General features: G+C 57.5%; 2 protein-coding genes across 15 annotated transcripts in view; both read left to right on the forward strand.

Annotated features, from left to right (window-relative positions):
- Positions 1–3,337, forward strand: part of TLN1 (talin 1) — a 34,568-nt gene extending 31,231 nt beyond the window's left edge. For 2 of the 3 annotated variants that reach the window (XM_015653519.3, XM_019005288.2), the window contains exons 54-58: positions 66–191; positions 325–387; positions 616–798; positions 1,425–1,550; positions 2,131–3,337. In XM_015653519.3, coding sequence (XP_015509005.1) covers positions 66–191; positions 325–387; positions 616–798; positions 1,425–1,550; positions 2,131–2,262 — 630 coding nt within the window. In that variant the 3' untranslated portion in view covers positions 2,263–3,337. The remainder of the gene's footprint in view (positions 1–65; positions 192–324; positions 388–615; positions 799–1,424; positions 1,551–2,130) is intronic. The other variant, XM_033520260.1, reaches the window with a different exon arrangement.
- A 3,285-nt stretch (positions 3,338–6,622) lies between these two features.
- Positions 6,623–20,374, forward strand: TPM2 (tropomyosin 2). Of its 12 annotated transcripts, none has more exons than XM_015615220.2 (9): positions 6,623–6,836; positions 7,672–7,797; positions 14,213–14,346; positions 15,325–15,442; positions 15,564–15,634; positions 16,385–16,460; positions 16,592–16,654; positions 16,986–17,055; positions 20,063–20,374. In XM_015615220.2, exons 1-9 carry the CDS (start codon positions 6,723–6,725, stop codon positions 20,143–20,145), a joined length of 855 nt encoding a protein of 284 aa, XP_015470706.1. In that variant the 5' UTR covers positions 6,623–6,722; the 3' UTR covers positions 20,146–20,374. The 12 variants fall into 12 exon arrangements, with proteins under 12 accessions (XP_015470706.1, XP_015470709.1, XP_015470708.1 ...); XM_015615223.3 differs by lacking the exon at positions 20,063–20,374 and adding an exon at positions 18,824–20,054; XM_015615222.3 differs by lacking the exons at positions 16,385–16,460; positions 20,063–20,374 and adding exons at positions 15,864–15,939; positions 18,824–20,052.
- Positions 20,375–20,929: the final 555 nt, after the last annotated feature.

Consider the following 20,929-nt stretch of genomic DNA (forward strand, 5'->3'; position numbering starts at 1 on the left):
CTCCTGTTCTGCTCCATCTGTCCCAGCACTCTTGCTTGGGACTCACATTCTGCTTTTGCCCACAGCAAGCGGATGAGAGCCTGAACTTTGAGGAGCAGATTCTGGAAGCTGCCAAATCCATTGCTGCAGCCACGAGTGCCCTGGTGAAGGCAGCCTCAGCAGCCCAGCGAGAATTAGTGGCCCAAGGAAAAGTAAGGCCATAAGAGGGGAGAAGAAAATGTAGAAGAAGGGTTCTCCCTTCTTCTGGGGCTGCTTGTAACCCTCATACCTGTGACAAGAGGTGTGCAGGGTGGTGAACTGTATTTCTCCCCTTCTTATTTGTAGGTGGGTGCCATCCCAGCCAATGCAGTGGATGATGGACAGTGGTCCCAGGGTCTCATTTCGGCTGTGAGTATCAAGGTCATGCTGAGGGCTTGAGGGGGAAAATTTCCTCTTGACTCCTGCTGCAAACATGAGGATGCTCTGCCCTTTTGCTTGTCCTCAGTGGAAGAAGCGGCCATGCTTCTTCCTCCCTCTCCCACATGCTGTTGTGGAAGCTGGTTCTTTCCATCCCATGCCCCACAGCCTCCTTGGAGCCGATCAGGGCTCCTCCCCTGACAGCCTCTCTTGCCACAGGCACGCATGGTGGCTGCTGCCACCAACAACCTGTGCGAAGCCGCCAACGCCGCCGTGCAGGGCCATGCCAGCGAGGAGAAGCTCATCTCCTCTGCCAAGCAAGTGGCTGCTTCCACAGCTCAGCTCCTGGTAGCCTGCAAGGTGAAGGCTGACCATGACTCGGAGGCCATGAAGCGGCTCCAGGTGAGTCCTAGGCTGCCTCTTCAGCCCCTGTTGTTTGAAGGGTGGCTAGGAGTGGGGTCGGGGCACATGGATGCTCTCCAGGACTCATCCTCCCTACCTGTATGCCATCAGTGAGATATTAATTAACACAGGCTTCAGGTTGCTTGGATTTCACTGCTAGCTGTGTGACAGGCATGTGAGTGATGCTGTGCTGCTCAGCCTGGCAGCATTCAAGAACAATGACCTGGCACAGGAATATCTGAAATGGGTGCACTTCCTCAGTGCATTCAGGTGAGGAACGGGGGAGCATGTTCTGTAGCACCATTAATCCTCAGAGGCCATGGCACACAAGAGGTTATGTTGGGGGGTTAACATGGGGTCTCAGCACTGGGGCCAAGGGCTCATCCAGTCCCTCCCAGTCCCTGCCCTGCTGCTCAGAGAGGAGACAGAGCTTGGCTGGGAGCAGAAGCGCCTGAAATGGTCATGAGCGGGTGACAAGGCAGCAAGCCATGTAAAGGAATTCCTTCGTGCAGCTCCCAGCACTCCTGGCTGCTGGTCCTGCCTGGGGCAGGAGTTCCTTCACACTCCTGGGCAGCAGTCATACCCTGGGGCTGTGACTCACACTGAGGCTCTCCTCCCTCCTGCAGGCTGCTGGAAATGCCGTGAAGAGGGCATCAGACAATCTGGTGAAGGCAGCGCAGAAGGCAGCTGCTTTCCAGGACCATGATGAAACGGTGGTGGTGAAGGAGAAGATGGTTGGAGGAATTGCACAGGTGAGGAGTGAGGCTACTTCAACAGGGCAGGAGCAGCTCTAGGTGCCATCACAACCATCTCAGAAGCATGTCCTAACACCCAGCAGCACAGGTCATGTCATGAGAGAGTCTCACAAAAATGCTGTGAGTTACCTATCCCACTGCGAACCAGCTGAACGAGACTCACCTTATCCCGCCACAGGTGGCCGTAGGTAATGGTGTGTGCTCCCAGGAGTGTAGAGCCCTGGCTTCTCCTTGGTGCAGAGCCCACAGTATCCCAGCATCATGGTAAAAGCAAAGCAGTGGGTAGAGGGCAAGATCTACCTAGTGTGAGGTGCCACAGTCCCAGTGCTTGCTCTGTGCAGCAGAGACCCTCTACACAACACATGGGGCTGAGCCCAGAAGCTGTGCTGTTCTGCTAAATGTCCAGAGTACCATCCTCCCATCCCAGGGACAGACAGCCCTCATGTCCAGTGAGGCAGTGGCTGTGATGGGAGGGAAGCAGTGGCCAGAACCCAGCTCTGGTGTTGACATTGCTGTGCTGGAGTCTCTGGCCATCCCTGTGGGAGGCAGCTGTGACCCCGGGGCTCTCTCCTGGCAGATTATCGCCGCCCAGGAGGAGATGCTGCGCAAGGAGCGGGAGCTGGAGGAAGCGCGGAAGAAGCTGGCGATGATCCGGCAGCAGCAGTACAAGTTCCTGCCCTCGGAGCTGCGGGACGAGGAGCAGAACTGAGGCGCACGCCCTCCGCTCACCGCACAGACTGCTGCCTGCCCGCCTGCCCACCTGCCTGCTCCTATTTAAGACGACCCGCCACAAGCGAAGGGCTGTCTGGGCTAGACCAGAGCTCTGCCCGCACCCAGAGCGACGGGACTAACTCAGCTGCCCCTCCAAGCCGGTGCTGCATCAGCGACTCCGCTTTGCTGCCCAGCCCACCTTCCCATGCACACCCAAGGCACAATCAGAGCGCTCGGAGGGACTCGGTTGAGGTGGGAGCCGGGGCTGCACTGGCTCAGGGCTCACCCGCCAGCCCCGGGGTGCGGGCCCACAGAGCTCTCCACTGCAAGGGGATATTTACTTGTGCCTTCTTTCTTTCCCCTCGTGCCCCTTTTTTCTCTCCTCCACGCGGGATGGGGACAGGCGGGTGGCGTGCCTGCTCCTGCAGGGAGCAGCCGCCCCTCGCTGAGCTCTCGCGTGGAGCTGCCTTTCACCTCCAATGCCTTATTGCTGGCTGAATCTTCCTACCCTGGAAGGCCCTAAGTGCACCCCATGAGTATCTTCTTCAGCCCAGGCCCCTCTGGGGAGCAGCAGGGCTGGAAGCCACAGTGCCTCCACTCAGCATGGGGGATGATGTGACGAGTTCACTCCCAGAGCTGTTTTTTGCCTTCCTGCAGGGCGTCCCCCCGACTGCGGCCCCAGCCAGCTCTGCCTTCCTTCTTCTTCCCAAGTGCCTGTATTGTTTTCCAAGATCTGCAGTATTTTTGTAACTTTTCCATTTCTCTAGTATTGAGCCTGCAGCTTTCAAAGTTCATTTATTTCCCTGCCAGCTCATGCCCTGCCCACTAACACCCAGCTCTCGCCGGGGTCCCATAGCCCAGCATCCCACCCCTCCTCGGCTCCAGGACCCCCGTCCCTTCCCCTTTGCACTTGCTGAGGCTTCTCTCACCATTTTGATACTTTAAGCATCCCATATTAAAGATTGAAGGAAACCAGCTCCCCCCCAAGCCTCCGGGGCGGGGTGGGGGATGCCAGTGTCTCCTCAGAAAGACGCATTCATCAATAAAATCTGGTTTTCCTGCTTTCTTGCCAACTGGGTATCAACGGGCCTCTCCAGGAGACAGGGAGGGCAGGGGGGCCTGTGCGCCTTCCCTCCCGGCAAAGGGAGGGGGGAGTGGAACACGGGTGCTTATACAGCATGGAAAATATTTGAGGCACGTCCAGCCCCAGGCACCCGGCAGGCCGGACCCCCGCTGCCAGCCATGTGCTGGCCTCGCAGGTGCTGCTGGGGGGCCACCGCTGCAGGAGGGGATCTTGGTGATTTTGTTTCTGGGGGATTTGGGCTTCAGGAAAAGCGAGGTGGGGTATTTGTGTGTGGAGCTCAGCTCCTGGCCCCATTCCTGCTACCAGACAGATACACTCCTGGGTAGGGTGCAGTAGAGGTGCCGGTGGGGGACCTCCCACCCCATAGTCACTGGTAGCCCATCAGTGGGGAAGCAACAGTCTGGTGTGGTGTGGGTCTGGGAATGCGGCTGGAGCCTTCCCGGCTGCCAGCATTGATCTCACGCCCCGAAATAGCCCCCCAGAGCCAACCTGTGCGGGCAGCAGCTGCCCCAGCGTGTCCCCACCTGTTCCCACCCTGTCACTCAGCAGGGATTTGGGGGGCCTAAGCAGTGGAAGGACAGGCAGGGTGATGTGGGGTGCAGCAGGGACATTGCAGGGTACAACAGGGGTATGGGCAGGTTGGCACGTGTCCTTTGCCTCTGGGGCTGTTCCTGGTAGTGAGCTACAAACACCAGTGGTAAGGGCAGCATCCTGCAGTATCCCTGACAGCAACCCCTGTCCCCTTGTGGTCATGTCCCTGGGGGTGTGGAGGGGCTGTTCCTCCTAAGACACTTAGCCCTGGCGAGGCTCCAGGGTGGATTTGTGGCTCTCACAGGCATCCCAGTCCTCCCAGCTGTCCCCTGACAATCTGCGCTGGCCTGACCCAGCACCAGGCGCTCACCCAGGTACCGGCTTGGACGTGGGGCCCTTTGGAGTGTCCTGCAAGGACAGCGAGCGGGCACAGCGTGGCAGCAGCTCTGGCCTCCCGGGGGCAAGGGAGATCCAGCACGCCCTGGACAGGGCTGCTAGCATATCCACACTCTGGCATAAACACCAGGGGAGGCACATGGAGGTTAACCAATTAACCAATCACTCCTCAATCTCACACACTGACCGAAGGGTTATTCTGGCAGGCAGGTTCAGGAAAGCACATACAGAGGTTTGGAACTGGGATGACACAGTCATAAGGTCCCAGGCCTCTGCAGGGATCCAAATTCAGCTAAGTGGGAGGTTAGTGGGAAAACCATGTTCCAATTTCTTGGGGAGCCCAGGGATGGGGTGATAAACTCCAGCACAGCTTGCACCTGGAAAGGTCCCGTTAGGACAAGCCTTTCCTTGGGAGTAAGGTCTGACCCTAGCATGAAATATGGAGGGGATTGCCATCCTTGGGGACCTTAGGCCTCCTTAGGACATGCCTGGGCATGGGGCAGCTATGGGAGGGATGTGCACCCACACCTCTCTGCACCTTCTTGTCCCACAGGTTACCACAGAGGATGGGCTTAAGGGCAGAGTCATGGACCTCGGCTCCTGGATGATTCCAGCAGTGTCTATGGACATGGCTATGAAGCCTGGAGCAAAGAGGAGGGGCCAGAGAGGGAGAGCATCATCCTTTGGGGGAATGTCTGAGGGCTGGCCTGGCTCCAGGGCAATTTCCTTGCTGCTTGCACCATGCCCATCATTATCTTTGCCCCGTGCACTGAGCACATGAGGTTGCTCAAAACCATTAAGTTGCTCCAGGCTGCAACATCTTGCAGAAAAATAATTATTATCTTACAGGAATGATGGGAGATGAATCTTCCCCCTCCCCTCAGAAGCCATACGCTGGCAGTTAGAGACTCTCCTTGTCCAAATATGTGCCTAATTCATCAGTACTAATAGCTGCTCTCCAGAGTCCAGCAGCGGCTCTTCTGCTTTCCCCATGGAGCCAGCAGCCCACTGGTCCTTAACTACTCCCACCCCTCCTATGCCCTCCACCATCCGGGCCTGAGGGCTCCTAAAAGGCACTTTCTCCAGCTGTCAAAAACTTTTTGTTCCTCTCTTCTTGGGGCACTGGTGCCGAGAAGTTGCGTCAAGCAAGGGCTGGCTGCAGCCCAGGAGCAATGGGCTGGGGGAGCCTGTGCACCCCTCCTGTCCTCATCCCATCACAGCCTTCCACACGTGCCACACGGCTCCCATGGCCCCTCCACCAGCTCCTTCCAGCCCCCCCGACCCACAGCCCACCCTGCAGCTGGGAATGTGCCAGAAGCATTTACGACCGTTATTAAAGTACAGGTTATTTTTGGAGGAGCTGGGATTTGAAGGGTTTGCATTTTTTTGCCTGTGGAATACAGTTTATTTAGAGCAGAAAGATGAAGAAGGGTAGTGAGCTGCCTGTATGCCCTGTGTCACTCTAAAATGCCACTCCGTGGGCTGTGCATGTGCCAGGTGTCCTTGTGGGCGCCAGGGACAGTGGCACCAAGGTGCAAGACAGAAGGAAGGTAGGTGCCAAGAAGTCAGCACAGAGATCTGTCCCTCCTGCCCCACCAGCAGCTGGATGGGAAAGTCAGGGGCTCTGCTCACTTCTCTCCTGGAAGATTTTCCCCATGTGCGCAATGCCAGCCAAACATGTCCCTCAGTGCAATCACAGCCTGAGGTCCCCTGAATGTCCCCTACACTTCAGTGCCAGCCCATTGGCGTTCCCAAGGGCCATGCCAGCCCTTGAGGTGTCCCCAAGCCAGTGCAGGCAAGCAGGGTCCCTCAGGCCCCAGGGGGCTGTGACAGGGCATTGGCATGAGGACATGCCAATAACTGGAGCCAGTGCCATTGGGGTACCTGTACTCGGTGCCCCAGGGCATCCCTTGCCCTGCGCCACCAAGGTACCCCTAGCACAGTGGATTGGAGCGTCCCTCATCCAGTGTCACAGGGGTACCACCAGAACATTGTTCATCACCCAGTGCCACCGGGGTACCCACAGCACAGCATTCCGGGGTGTCTGTTCATCACCCAGTGCCACCGGGGTACCCACAATACAGCATCCCGGGGCGTGTGTTGCCCAGTACCACCGGACTGTCCCTAGAGCAGTGACCCAGGGTGTCCCTCGCCCTGTACCCCGATGGGTGCCGGACGCCAGGGCTGCGGCGATGCCCGGCGGGGGCCGCCCCCCCGTCCCGCTCGGTGCGAGGGCCGGTGGCGAGCCAGTCCCTAAAAGGTGCTGGCGGGCGGCGGGGGAGGTACCGGGGCAGCCCCCGCCCGGCACGGCCCCTCCCCAGCTTTTAGGCAGCTCGGCGGGGCGGGGAACGCAGTGCCGGTGCTCCCTCCGCTCCCGGTGCTCCCGCCGCTCCCGGTGCTCCGCGTTCCTCTGCCGCCCCGCGCCCCGCCGCCGACACCCCGCCACCATGGAGGCCATCAAGAAGAAGATGCAGATGCTGAAACTGGACAAGGAGAATGCCATCGACCGCGCCGAGCAAGCGGAGGCTGACAAGAAGCAGGCGGAGGACCGCTGCAAGCAGGTGGGTGTCCCACGGGCTTCCCCAGCATTACCTGGGTACCCTCCCCTCCAGGGGTGTCCAGCCCCAGGACCCTGCTGGGAGACCAGCCTGGGGATCCTCCACCCTAGGGTTGTCCAGTCCTGGAAACCCCGTCCCACTGGGTTTCCATCCCACTGATTGTCCAGCCTGGGTACACTGCACTCTCTAGGATCACACAATCCCCATACCACTGGTTATCCAGCCTGGAACCCCCTGTCCCAAGCATGTCCTGGCCAAAGGACCATGCCCCACTGAGTGTTCTGCTTCTGGATGCCAGCCCTAGGAATTGACAGCCCTTGAGACCTTAAATCTCTGGGACTGCGTCCCCAGGGACATCGCCCCATGTGGGTATGTCCCCAGGAACCAACACTTCAGTCTCTTTTCCTTGACCCCTTGTGTCCCCCAAACATGTCTTATCTCAGTGGGACACCCCAGTCCCAACTCCCTGTCCCTGTGCCAGGGAGAGTCCTGGGGACTGTGCACTCCCACCAGAGCACAAAGAAATGGGAAGACAGACTGGTTTCCCCCAAAGCTGTACCCCCAAGCTAGGAGCTCTCCAGTCCCTTATATGGGGAAGGAGATCACCACCCCCTTACCTCCACCAGGCTCAGGGATGATGGGGGCTCTGGGGGCTGCTCTACACCAAGAGCGCCCCAAGGACCTGTAGATCCAAAGTTGTCAGAGAACACGTCCATGATTTCCTGCTGTGCCCCCCACAGGCTGGGTGTCCCCAGGAGGAGAATGGGAGGACAGATCCCCTTCCAGCCTTACAGACACTGCCATCTCCCCTGACCCTCACCCTTTGTCCTTTCCCCAGCTGGAGGAAGAACAGCAGGGCCTGCAGAAGAAGCTGAAGGGCACTGAGGATGAGGTGGAGAAGTATTCCGAGTCCGTCAAGGAGGCCCAGGAAAAGCTGGAGCAGGCAGAGAAGAAAGCTACAGATGTAAGTAGGCATTCCAGCAGCTCCTCCCCTGCACAGGCTCTGGACCTCGGGGGGGCTAAAGGAAGAGGGGGCCCTTATATGGAAAGCGTCCGAGGGGAAGACTGTCAGGATCCCATTCCTTCGATGTTGACACTGAACTGGGCTGATGGGTCCTGTGTGGGATGTGGGGGCCAGGCCAACTGCAGTGGACAGTGTTGGTTGCTGGTCCTGTCTTAAGCTTTGTGGGTAGCCTGCAGCCTGGCTCCCCAAAGCTAACGGGGACAAGTGTCCCAAGCTGTGTCAAAGTCCCCAGGCACGTACCTCCTCAATGCTTGAAGGAAAAACTGTGGTTCTTGCTAAACTGTGGCAGAGCAGAGAAACGGAAAAATCTCTTGCTGTGGTTAGCTGCTGTGTGCTGGCTGCAAGGAAGAATGGTTGGGGTGTGTTGAAGGGGATTTGGGGTCCAGTGTGCTACTTCGTGCCCTGAGAAGGACAAGGCCAGGAAGAGTTTTATTTAGTGCCATGACTGATGTTTCTCCTGGGAAATAGATCCCTCTGAGGAGATGTTAGGAAGGTGTTGAAATTGGCTTGTGCCTGGCCAGGATGAAGGGTGGAACAGCTGTGTGCGGCCACGGGGCTGCTTGGGAATGGGGTATAATGACCTGTGGTGCCACACAGGGTATTTGACACCCTATAAATAAATCCTCCTTTTGATAGCCAGCCCCTCTTTGATGAAAACCAACCCTGGAAACTGGAGGAGAAGCTAAAGGAGAGCCGTCTGGAGCACAGCCAGCAGGGCATGGCCAGGCTTTTCAGGATTGAGAACAAAAAATTCAATCCCAGCTGGTTTGTGGAGCTAAATGGGGGAGATGCGTCAAATCTCTGAGGCCGCCGCCAAGGACAGGGGTGAGCGGACAAGGACGAGCAATGGCAACACCAGTCCTGTGGCAGCCCAGAGCCCCTGGGCAGCAGCCAGGGGTCTCCTCAGACCTCTTTGCTGGTCCTACAGATGACTTTCCTTTAAAACATTGAGAATCCACATTCAGTGTGGGATGGGGCAGGCATGTCAAGCTGGGCAAGGTGACTGCTGTGTGCAGTGGGGTTCACACTGATCTAATTGGTTCCGTGCTGGTATGGGACAGGGCAAACTCAGTGTGGTTGAGAGTGGATGTGCTGTTCCCAGTGCAGGGCTCAGAGGAAAGGGCAAACAGTGGTACTGGGCAGATGTCAGATATGGGGTGGTGTTTCCTGCTGGCAGTGAGCTGTGTGATGCCATCCAGGGCAGGGATGGTGTTTGCAGGAGTTCAGGACCTCTGACCAATGAACCAATGTGATTTCACAAAAATTTATTGTTTACATTATGCACTTATTTATACATTCTAAAACTACTGTTCACATGAACATCTTTTCATTGGTGTCCCTGTCCTGTCCATGTGCTCTGCATGCACCCCTCGGGGTGGTTACAGTCCAGGTGTTCAACCGCCCTCTGTTGTCTGGCTCTTGTGCTCCTGTTTTCTTGCTTTTCAGACTCTTCTTTCTTACTTTTAGAGCAGCTTATGTCTCAGCAATCTTGAGAAATTCCAGAAGGTCTGATAAGAAACTCTACAGACAGTTTGGCTGGTGCACACTCTGGCCCAAGTTGTTCAGATGCATTGCTGGAGGTGTTTCCCTGCTCTTGGTTCACAGCAGTTTGGCAGATCTGTGGGCTTCACTATGGAGAGTCCCATACCAGAAGAGACAGTGGATGGGAACCACCAGGGAAGGGCCAGAGCAGGAGCCATGGTGAAGGAACAGTGTCAGGCTGGAGGCTGGCTGCAGCAGGGCTAGGGCTGCATCACCAGCACAGCCCTCCCAGGTCCATGCCAAAGCCTGGATGGGCTGCACCATGTCGGGGCTCTGGGAGTCACCCCTCCTCTGTGCCAGGGACCTGAATGTGCTGACAGCTCTAAGTGCCAGGGCTGGTGTCACCTCCTTCCCGATGCAAGGTGCAGCACAGCTCCTGCTTCCAGCAGAGGAAGCGTTGGGTGGACCCCCAGAGCACACCCACCCCACGTCCTCCCCGGCTGCCAGGACAGTGGGTGCCTGTGAGCACAGAGTGTCCCAATTCCTCAGACAGCTCAGGCTCATACTGGTGATCCAGGCAGCCTCCTGCCCTTGGCAAAAATGTCAGTTCCTTAAAAGAATAAACATGCACCTCAGTATGGCCCTGCCCTGCTGCTGGCACTGCGTGGTGGGGCAGAAAGGCCACGGGGACTGCACTGATGAGTGTGAATACTTTGCCCCAGGCACTTGGAGAGGTGTCAGCACACAGAGCAGGGAATGCCTGTCTCTTGATCAGCAACTCCACAGAGCTTCCCAGAAGCAATGTGGGCCCACCGCAGCTCTAGAACCTCTTGTCCTCAGGAGGGACAGCCCATGGTGCCTAGGTCAGGATGGGTAAGAGCTGCTGGAAACGGTGCAGTTGGGACAGCAGGTTTAGGCCAGAACAGCCCCCTCCATCGCCCCGCATCCCCAGCATTGGCCTGTCCCCAGCCACCCCAAAGGAGCCTTAGGGAAAATCTGTCGTTCCCAGGCCATGATCCCAAAAGCTTCACCCGTGTTCCCGCCCCAGCTGCTTTCCCCAGCCAAGACTTTGCTCTTATTTGGCGATTCCCTGAGCTGGTGGGAGGGAACTGGACTCTGCTGGGAAGTGACTGCATCTCAGGGTGGGGCCACAGCAGGAGGCACCTAGCCTGGCTACTGCGGGGTCAGGGTGACTGTTCCCCCAGTCTGTCCTCCTCCTGGCTCATGCCTGCTCCGCTGCTGCCAGGAACCCTCGTTTCTGCTCTGGGCCCCCATGTCCTGACTTGTGCATTATTGACATCCAGACCTCGGACTGAGAAGTACCAGCTGGGCCCAAGGCCAAGCCCAAGGCTGTGTGCTCCCAGGGGAGCCACAGCATCGCCTCTTCCGCTGCCTCTTGGCAAGGAGACATGGATCTGCAGGGTGCAGATAGCAGTGTGGCTGAGTCACCTCCAGGACCACCACTCTTGACCTCCCCGGCCCTGGAGCTGATGGCAGCTGGTGAGGTCAGCCTGGGAACTGGCATTCCTGGAGGCAGGTGTGAAGTGCAGCCAGGGAGCTGTCAGTACATCTTAAGGGAGGATTAAGTGCCAGCAGCTACAGCTTCTTCTGATGCATCAAGACATGTGCTGCAGCCAGGATGGAGAGGCAGGAGCTGGAGGTTTGACCTCCCCCATAGGGCACAGTCCCCAGAGCAGGAAGTGCCAGGGTCTCTGTGGATCCCATGAGTCTCTGTGGGGCTGCAGGACAGGTCCTCACATTGGGGAGCAGATACCAAGGGACTGAACATGATGGATGCTGGGCACCTGGCTGCAGCCCAGGTACCCCCAGAGGATGCCCAGGGGCAGGCTCTGCTCATGCCTCTTACTGACTTCCCACAAGGAAAAAGCCCCCACCCTCTTTAGCTCTGCAGCAATGGCTGGGAAGGGCAGCACTTGGGGACTACACATGGGGGCTTACACAGGACAGGCTCCAGCACTCACAGACTCGGTGGACTATTGGAAAAGAGTCGATTTCCCTGGTGTACCTCCCATTGTTCTGCGGGATTTCAGTGGGATTGTGCACCTCTGCCTGGGGGCCAGCATCGTGGGCACGGAGAGAAGTGTGTGCCCTGCCTTGGGGCCACTGTGTGCCTCTCTGGGGTACCACGTACCCTTTCAGTGGCGACCATGCATCTGCCTGGAACCATGCCTGTTGACCCGGGGTGGGGGGAGTGTGCCCTGCCCAGAAGCAACCATGCATCTTGCCTTGGCGGGGATGTAGAGACAGTGATCAAAGTCTGGGGAGGACCACGCACCTTTCCCGGGGGCACCCTCTGTCCTATTTGGGATGAGGGGCACTGTGCATCCCTCCCGGCGTGAGAACTCCCTCCTGCCGTGGGTGAGCACCGCACGCCTAGCTCGGGGGAGCGGCGGAGCAGGTCGGTCGGAGACAGCAGGAGCAGGAGCAGCAGCAGCAGCAGGAGGAGGAGGAGGAGGAGGAGGAGCAGGAAGGGATGGAGGCAGGGCGGGCGGCGGGAGCGGCCGCTGCCTGAGCGCTTCCTGTCCGAGCCGGGAGGATCCCACAAAGGGCTCGGCGGTGTGGCCTCCCCGCCGGCAGCCCCCGCCATGGCCAGCGCCAGCTCCATCGATGCCGTCAAGAAGAAGATCCAGAGCCTGCAGCAGGTGGCCGACGAGGCGGAGGAGCGCGCCGAGCACCTGCAGCGGGAGGCCGATGCCGAGCGGCAGGCCCGGGAGCGGGTAAGGGCCGCTGGGGTGGGAAGAGGAGGGCGGGGGGCACCCGGGCAGCTCTTCGGCATGCCCCGCCGGCTCCGATGCCGGCATCCCTTCCGGCGGCCCGGCCCGGCCCCCTGAGCCCCCGTAGCCGGGCTGGCTGCCCCGGGAGCGCAGGAGCGCCGGCAGGTCCCCGGGGAGCCGCGGGGAGCTGCCACCCAGCTGGCGAGAGCCCCGGGCAGGGAGCTCGGGGCAGTCCCTGCCTGCGGGCAGCCCCCGCCGGCCGCCTCCCTCCTCCGTCGGTCTGGCGAGAGAAGATGCTGCGTGCAGCGGGGCTCCCCAGGGCTTTCCGGCTGGCTGGGAGCGGCCAGCGGCCAGCCTTGCCTTGGGATCGGGTGCCTCCTGGGAAAGGATCTCTTCCCTCGGAGGCCGGCGTGCACAGCTCAGAATCCCACGCCCAGACTCTTGTCTGGCTTCCAGCGGACTCTGCCGTTCGGGCCGCACAGCTTTAGCTCCAGCCTGTCCCTTCGTGGGGACAAGCCACCCCTTCACACTGCCTCAGGCCAAAATTTCCATTTTGGCAGCGGGATGGCATGCTCAAACTGCAGCTTTTTCCTGGTTTGTCTTTGTCGTTGTTGGAGCTTTGTGTTTTCTTCCTTTCTTTCTGTTTCCTATGCCCACTCATTCAACATTCTCACCATATCAGGAGCGGCAGAGCTGGGTGCGGTACCCGGGTTGTTGTCACTCGGGCTGTGTGCGGAGGAAATGGCCCCTTCCTGCAGCCTCAGATCGGGTTCCCCGGTCACTGGGAGCTGCTGGGAGAGCTCATGTTCCTAAGTGTCCATCCGGGCAGCTCTGACCCACTTTGGGGGTGATTCCCTGGGAAAAAAATCTACCGACGCAGTGAGGCTGATGCTGCAGGCAGAGCATTGCCCTGTGGGCACCAGCGCCAGATCCCCATTGGGCGGTCTGGCAAGGGACAAAGTTTCGGAGTGTCTGTAAAAAGGGTGATCATGGGGCGGAGGCAGCTGTGGGGCTGGCAGACCTCTCAAAGAGGTGCTGGCTGCGCCTGTCCCCACAGGGGGTTGCAGGTACTTCAGTGGGGCCATGCAGGGTGACAGCCCCTTGCTGCTCCCATAGGCCCTGTGCTTGGCTAGTATTCCCTGGGGCATTCCCAGTACTGGAGCATGAGGCTGGATGTGCCCAGGCACGGCAGCCAGCCAGTCCTGCTGCAGCCTGTGAATAAGCAGGAGCCACTATCTCCTGGGTTGGTGTGTGGAGCTGCTCCCCGTGGTGAGGTCTTACTGCCACCGATCCCTTGATATTCGGGGGTTTGTCTTCCTCGCACCCCCCTAGTGTGAAGCAGGGCTGAGAGCTGCTGAGGCAGCATTTCCTGACTGTGGCGATGGAGCAGGAGGTCTTTACCAAATGGAAAGAGTGCAAGGCCAGGCGTCAACAGACTGGCGGAGGGCCAGGGCCACTGCTCCTGGCCAGCCCCAGCTCCCAGCCCTGTGCGTGGGGAGCCTGGGAAAGGGAGGGCTCTGGTCCTGCCAGCCTCCTCTTGGCCAGGCGCCAGCCTGCCGAGGGCGACTCGCTCCACTGCCCCCGGCAATGCGCTGTACATCAGCTGAGGGGGCTCCGTGCTTGGCTTCAGGCTGCCCTGTTGCACAGGGCCCAGGGGGTTCCTGCAGGAGAAGCTCCCAGCTCACTCCACCGCCTCTGTAAACAGGAAATCCACAAGCAGCTCTGATCTCCTTTTCGGGAGTGAAGCTGCACAGGGCATTCCTCCCCCTTTACTCACTGCTCTGCAAACCCCAAATACCATCCCTGTGACGGCACGGCTGCTATGGCCACCCTGCCCCAGCAAACTGCCCTGTCCCCTTCCAGGGCAGGAGCTGGAGGTGTGAGGACATGGTGGGGCTGCATATGCCAAGCTAGCACTGCAAGGCTGGGAGAAGCCAGCATCAAACAGCCACTGGGGATGGAGATAACCCTATAGAGAGGAGAGGGAATGCATGGTCAGGCATGCCATTCCAGTGAACATGGGCTTGTTGCTCAGTGCCAAGGGCTGTTCTGGATGGTAAACAGGAGTAATCATTGAAAATGCTTTTTTCAATATATGTATTTGACATGGGGTGACTGAGTGGTTTCTGTTCCCCCAGGCTGAGGCTGAAGTGGCTTCCCTCAACCGCCGTATCCAGCTGGTAGAGGAGGAGCTGGACCGTGCCCAGGAGCGTCTGGCCACTGCCCTGCAGAAGCTGGAGGAAGCTGAGAAGGCGGCTGATGAGAGCGAGAGGTAGGATGGAAAGGGACAGTGGGAGTGGTATCAGGTCACCATTGGTTGCAGACAGTCCCCTTAGTTTTGCAGTAGAGTCCCTTATTGTGGTTTCTGTTGGCTTTCTTGCAGACTTCAAAGGGAGAGAGCAAAGCCACAATGCAAAGAAGTCCCCCAGATACAGACACTGTTATGCCGAGCGCACATAAAATCCTGAAAATTTTTATCTGGTATTTATAAAAGCACCAGACTGTAACCAGAGACAGAGAAAGATATGAGCATGTTTTATGCCCCAGAGCAGCTTTCTACGCTCAAAGACACAATAACAGCCCAAGAGGGAACCTCTGTACTAGTAACTGAGGTCAGATTTGAGGACAAGACAGCCTCATTCAAAAAAAAGTTCTACAGAGTGTATGTTTCCCTATCCTCATGGCAAACAGGTTTCCAAGACTGGAGCTGTGCATGCAAGGGCACTCAGGCTGTATGGGAGTGCCCAGTGTCACAGAGTTCCTGGTAGTTACATGAGCTTTTCCCTCCATTGGCAAAGATCAGTTTGAGCAACAGCATCTGAGTGAGAGAAGAGTCTGCAGGAGTCCCTTCTGTGGGGGTTTGGTAATCCCATTTGTGAGCATCACCCCAACTGAGAAAGGCTTTGCCACAGGATGTTTTCCACTATTTCCTAAGGCCTGGTGCCTGTCAGGCTGTTTTTGTGGAGGTTGTGGCAGCCTGCACACCTTTTCACCCCCCAAATACGGGTTCAGCCCCTGTCTGCTTGAGGTTCACCATAGCCATACGTCAGTCTGGAACATAGCCCTGCGGCCAGCTCCACTGTAATTCTGCACAGGAGCATTTTTGGGGTACTGGTGGTGTGATCTTACTGTGTGCCCTCCTCCCCAAGCTGTGTCTCTGAAGCTAGAGGGTGGTGTGGTTAGGGTACAGGATGTGCAGATGACACCTTCACCCACAGCAATAACATCTCTTGGCATGGTCTTTCCTCAGAGGCATGAAGGTCATCGAAAACAGGGCCATGAAAGATGAAGAGAAGATGGAACTCCAGGAAATGCAGCTGAAGGAGGCGAAGCACATAGCAGAGGAGGCTGACCGCAAATATGAGGAGGTGTGTACCCCATTCCCCAGTGCTGACACCCTGGCAGCACCCTGAGCCCTCTCCTCATAGCCCTGTGCCCCAAGCTGGGCAAGCACAAAGGCTAACATGGGTCACTTGCTGCCATCAACAGGTTGCCCGCAAGCTGGTTGTCCTTGAGGGAGAGCTGGAGCGCTCAGAGGAGAGAGCAGAGGTGGCAGAGAGGTGAGCAGGGCTTCTGGTGGGCAGTGTGCAAGGGTCCCACACAGCCCTTGCCCCAAATCCCTGACAGACCTGGGGATGGGGATGTCTGTCCCTGGAAGCAGCAGGGTCTGTCTTTGGGGTGATCTTTGGGATTTCAGGCTGGGGGTAGGGGTGTGCCAACCCACCAGCATCACATCCTTGACCCTGTTCTCTGCTGTCCCCCTCCCGGGGTGCCCCTCTTCCACCCCAGCCGAGTGAGACAGTTGGAAGAAGAGCTGCGGACCATGGACCAGTCTCTCAAATCCCTCATTGCCTCAGAGGAAGAGGTACTGGGGCAGGGGCGTGGGGCAATTTGCAGCAGCCCCCTCTCTCTGTTGCTGTCTCTCAAACCATGCAAGCCACCTCTCTCCTTTCTGCACCACTGCCTCCACCACCGGCCTCCCCTCACCTCCCTCTCCAGCAGGTGCAGGCCGGGCACGCTCCTCCATCCCTCCATCCCTGCTTCCCTTGGCGGGGCCAGCGAGAGCTTGGCTGGTAGTGATGCACGAGATATCCGTGCAAGCAAGCACAAGGAACGGATGAACAGATGCGTCCCGGCAGCTCCTGCTCGCAGTGGCTCTGCTCCTGGTCCACCTGCACTGAGTTTTCTCCTCTCTCAACTTGTTTTCTCTCTTTCTTTCCTGCTTCCCCGTGCCTGTTCTTTCTGCTCCTGCCTCTCTCCTGCCCTCTGGCCCCACTCCCCCACTCCTGCCGGCCTTGCTTGGGATGTAGTAAATGTGGTGACCTAGAGGAGGAGCTGAAAATTGTCACCAACAACTTGAAGTCCCTGGAGGCCCAGGCTGACAAGGTAGGACCCAGTGAGGCTGCTGGGGTTGGGAAGAGGGCATGGGGTCTGGGAATGTTGAGATCTCCTGCTGGGGTGAAGGACAGCTGGAGGCATGCCTTGGGACTCACAGGTGCTTGTCTCTGTCTCTACAGTATTCCACCAAGGAGGATAAGTATGAGGAGGAAATCAAGCTTCTAGGGGAAAAGCTGAAGGAGGTAAGGGGTGTAGAGCTGCCACTGAATCAGTGAAGGTGTGAGCTTACCGTCCTGAGTGGGTTTTGACCCCATTATGCCTTCGTCCTCTCACAGTTCCCTAAATTGCAGCCCTGCATCATAGCAGGTATCTGGGTTTGGGATTACCTTCATTAGTCTGTTCTGATTTAGGGTGTGAGGCTCCATGGAGCCCTAGTCACTTCTTGTCCTTGCCTTTCCCATGGGAGGGCTTCTGGAGAAGGGTACCAGAGATGGGGTAGATTTGGAGTGCAGTGCAGCCTGCACCTCCCATTGTGTCCTGCAGCTCACCCTTTCCCCACTGTGCTTCCCACAGGCTGAGACCCGAGCGGAGTTTGCGGAGAGGTCTGTGGCGAAGCTGGAGAAAACCATTGATGACCTAGAAGGTAAAGTGTCCCCACCAGCCCTGTGTCCCTCTTTCCTGGGGCAGCACTGGACACACCATGCCCCTGGTGGGGCTGGACAGTTCTTGGCACAGGGGAGGGGATGGGCTGGAGTTCTGGGAGTGGAGAGGCTAAATGCTGCACAGGAGCACAGAGCTCCTGGGGTCTGGGCCCTGCCATTGGGTGGGGAATAGGGTCACATCTGTGCTGCCTGTGCCCACACACCCCTGCTGCCCTCAGCCCGCTGCTCACAGCCACTCTTTCTCTTCACTTTGTGTCCTCCACTCTATTCCACCATCTGCTCCCTGCCTGCCCCCACCTGCAGATGAAGTGTATGCGCAGAAGATGAAGTACAAAGCCATCAGCGAGGAGCTGGACAATGCACTTAATGACATCACCTCCCTCTGAGCCCCACACTGGGCACCAGCACTGCACCCGCTCCCTGCCTGTCTTCTCCCCAGCTCAGCTGTTTGCCTGCCTGGCCATCCCACTTCTCTCCCTACCCTCTCTGTCCTCCTCTGTCCTACCTAGCCTGTGCCTGTCCATCAGTTCCTTTGGGACAGGAGCTGACCCGGGGTGTTCCCGCTGTACCCCTCTTTGGGGAGACAAGATGTAGGTGCTTAGAGCTGTTTGTTCAGGGCAGGAAAGCAGCCCCACATACTGACTGGACAGTGTAGTTGTAGGCCCATGCCACAGCATTGCCCTGGGGATCAGGACTGTGCCCAGAAGCCCTTCGTTCCAGCAGCTCCCTCCTTGGCTCCCCAGCCGCAGAAGCACTGGGGACCCTGCAGCTCCGGGGCTGGGGGGCCATTTCCCCCCACATATACTTCGAGCAAAGTCCCCCGGTGCTGCTCGCTGGCCCCAGCATGGGGATGACCTGCACTGGGGAAGCGGCACCTCCACTGCCAAAGCTCAGGCCTGGGGGATAGAGGGTTGGATCCAGCTGTGCAGACACCTTGTTCCCCGGCAGGCAGGCAACCCCCACTCCTCCCTCACCCTTCTGTCCTTTGCACATTGCTCTTCAGTTTGCATCTCATGACTTTTCTTTTGTGTTCTGTCCCTCTGGGTTAATGAGTTGATATCAATAAAATTTTAACATTGGTTTCTCCTTTGTTTTCTTCATGTCACTCTGTCCCTCATCTCCTGCCTGTCTCATGTGGGTACTGTCAGCGGTGTGGTAGGAGGTGGTTGCAGGCAGCTCACAGCCATGGGCCTCCCGGGCTGACCATGGCTGAGACCCAAGAGGCTCCCGTGCTGCCAGGCTGAGCGGGACTGGGTCATTGTGCTGACCACAGCCACCCTCTGATTCTTGTACACAGCTTTCCTCATCTCATGCCATCTTCTCCATGAGTCTTTTGGCATGAAATATCAGGGTTAGACCTGGTCCTGTCCATTCCTTGTCTCCACTCCCAGATATTGCCTACATGCAGCAATCTCAGCCCTGTCATAGCTCCTGCATCGCCTTACCTTGGTGAAGAGGCTGGTACTACCCTTCAGCAGTGATCTCTTGTGATCCCTAAATTGGTCCTTATCCACCTCCTCCTTCCTCACCACCCTACCATGTCTCAGAACCCAGTTTTCAAATTGATGGACCTACAGCCTTGTCCCTGCACCAAGACTGGCTGTCTCCTGCCAGTGCAGCTGTATCCCACCACTGGCTGGGTGGCTTTTGATCTTTCCAGAGAAGGCTTTCAGAAATGCTATCTTTTTTCACTAACTCACTTTTTTCTCTCTCTTTCCTGTGCTGCGTTGATGTCTCCATTTTCTCTAGAGCGCTCTCAGCGGGAGGCCGAGAAAAACCGTGTTCTCACTAACGAGCTGCGGGTCATCCTTACTGAACTTAACAACTGAGCTGCCCAGAGCTCCTGGCCCCGGCCCAGCCTCCCTGCCCCATTTTGGCCAGGCTGGCTCTGGGCTGGGAGCCCCTCCCTGCCTAGGGTGAGGCAGGGTGTGAAGCCTTGCCTTATCCTCATAGGGATAACTATCCTGCTTGGGCAGGACAGGGAGCCCCTCTGGAGTTGATCAGTCTTGTGAGAGAAATATGAAGGGTTTTTTTGATGTCCTGGGGTTCCCACGTAGTGATGGCTGTCCTCTGGCATCATCCTGGCTCTGCTGGGGAGGGATGCAGAGGTTTGTATTGCTGCCTTTCTCCCCTTGTCCCAGGAGTCACTGGGCAGCCTCTTCTTCCTCACTCTGGTCACTCCAAACTGTGCAGAGAGGATCCCTTTAGAAAGAGGTCCTTGGAGGATGTTGGGAAGGCTGGGGAAGGAGCTGGGGATCCAGCAGCACCTGCTGCCCCAAACTTGGAACAGGGAAGAGGCTAGCAGGGCACACTGCGAGATGAGGCAGGGTGGATAGCAGTCTTGTTCCTGGGGGAAGCAGGATGCCATTTTGAAGTGCACACCAGAGGGAGGCTGCCTTGGCAGCAGGCTGCCTGGCAGAGCTTATCCCTGTAGCCTTGTTAGCTCTGCTCCTTATCTCTCTGTTGTCCTCTGCCCACTCTCCTGGGCTGTTAATGGGCTGTTTTCTCACTCCTTTTCTTCACGGAGCACTGCTGGGTCATGCAGCAGGCACTGATTCTCCGCTTCTGCTGGCCAAGGTTTTGTGCACGTGCCCACAGCTGGCCAGTGGTGATGCCCCAGTGCCTGGCCAAATAATGGTACTCACCAGCAGCACCTAAGCTGCAGAGTGCTCAGCCATGGGCAATGGGGCATCCTGGGAAGATGGAAATGCTGAAGAGTGGTAACTGCCTGTGCCAGTGACCAGCCTGACTGGCCTGGCTTCCCTGGCAGGTCCCAGGGTGGCTGGACTCATCCCTGCCAGAAGTGGGGCTACTTGTGGGGACTATACTCCACAGGGGACGCCCCGTTTGACTGGAGGCCATTGCTGTACTGAAATGTCCATCTGTGTGTGTGTGTCTGTGCTTGGTGTGGTGTGTGTGGGTCCTGCTGCACCTGGGTATATTTGGGTTGTGTCTGTGTGTGTGGCTGGGTGTCCCTTGTGTTCACAGAGAGCCTGGCCAGTGCCAAAGAGGAGAACGTGGGGATACACCAGGTCCTGGACCAGACCTTACTGGAGCTGAACAACCTCTGAGCTGCCCTCGCAAGCCCCTATCCCTTTTCCCTACCTTACACATGCACCCCACTGGCATGCTCAAGATGTCGTCCTCAGCTGAACTGCATCTTGGCCAAACCCACACCTCCATTGAGAAGGGAAGCTCAGCAGCCTTGCACTGTTGCTCAAGGGGATCTTGTTTGTGCACAGCCTAACCGGCTCTGTCCTGTCTTTATGTCCAAATATTAAAGCAGTTTGAGAAGATGGATGTCTGTGTTTAGTCCTTTGGGCGGATACTGGGAGAGGATGTGTGGGTCTCCCTCCCCAGTTCATGCATGGAGGGTCTGCAGGACCTCTGTGGCTGTGGTGGGCTTGGAACGATAACCACATGGTTTGGACTGTGTCCTCTCATCTCCATCACGTCCTTGGAATGTAGAGGAAACCTTCAGGTCTCAAGCTCAATCCAAACTCATCATCCTCTTCAAGTACACAGTGATAAAACGTGTCACTGGTGTGTCCCCTTCCACAGTCTGCGTGCTACTGGCTTGGCAGCAAGGGAAGCCAAAAAGTCCTTGACGTTTCCATGGAGGGTTCATGTTTATGACAATGAGGAAACACAGAAGCACGTGATCATGCATACACACGTTATTAGTTGTCAGGGTCTTCTCCAGATATGGGATTAGCTGCTCATCCTTTGTACTAGGTGCAATTTCTATTGCCAGTGACTGAATGCCTGCCTGAGGGACAGCTGTAAAAGCTAGCAAATATTAATGCAGCTGACAAAGTGCTCAGGAAGTTTCTTCCTGGCTTGCTGTATTTTCTC

The sequence above is a fragment of the Parus major genome, chromosome Z, assembly GCF_001522545.3.
Source record: "Parus major isolate Abel chromosome Z, Parus_major1.1, whole genome shotgun sequence".
Classification (NCBI taxonomy): Eukaryota; Metazoa; Chordata; class Aves; order Passeriformes; family Paridae; genus Parus; species Parus major.

Excerpts from the sequence above, each read along its gene's own strand:
- TPM2 (XM_015615220.2), top strand. The coding sequence starts at position 6,723 with ATGGAGGCCATCAAGAAGAAGATGCAGATGCTGAAACTGGACAAGGAG. Across the intron at positions 7,798-14,212 it reads CAGAGAAGAAAGCTACAGAT|GCTGAGGCTGAAGTGGCTTC; the intron begins GTAAGTAGGCAT and ends CTGTTCCCCCAG. Across the intron at positions 15,443-15,563 it reads CTGACCGCAAATATGAGGAG|GTTGCCCGCAAGCTGGTTGT; the intron begins GTGTGTACCCCA and ends TGCCATCAACAG.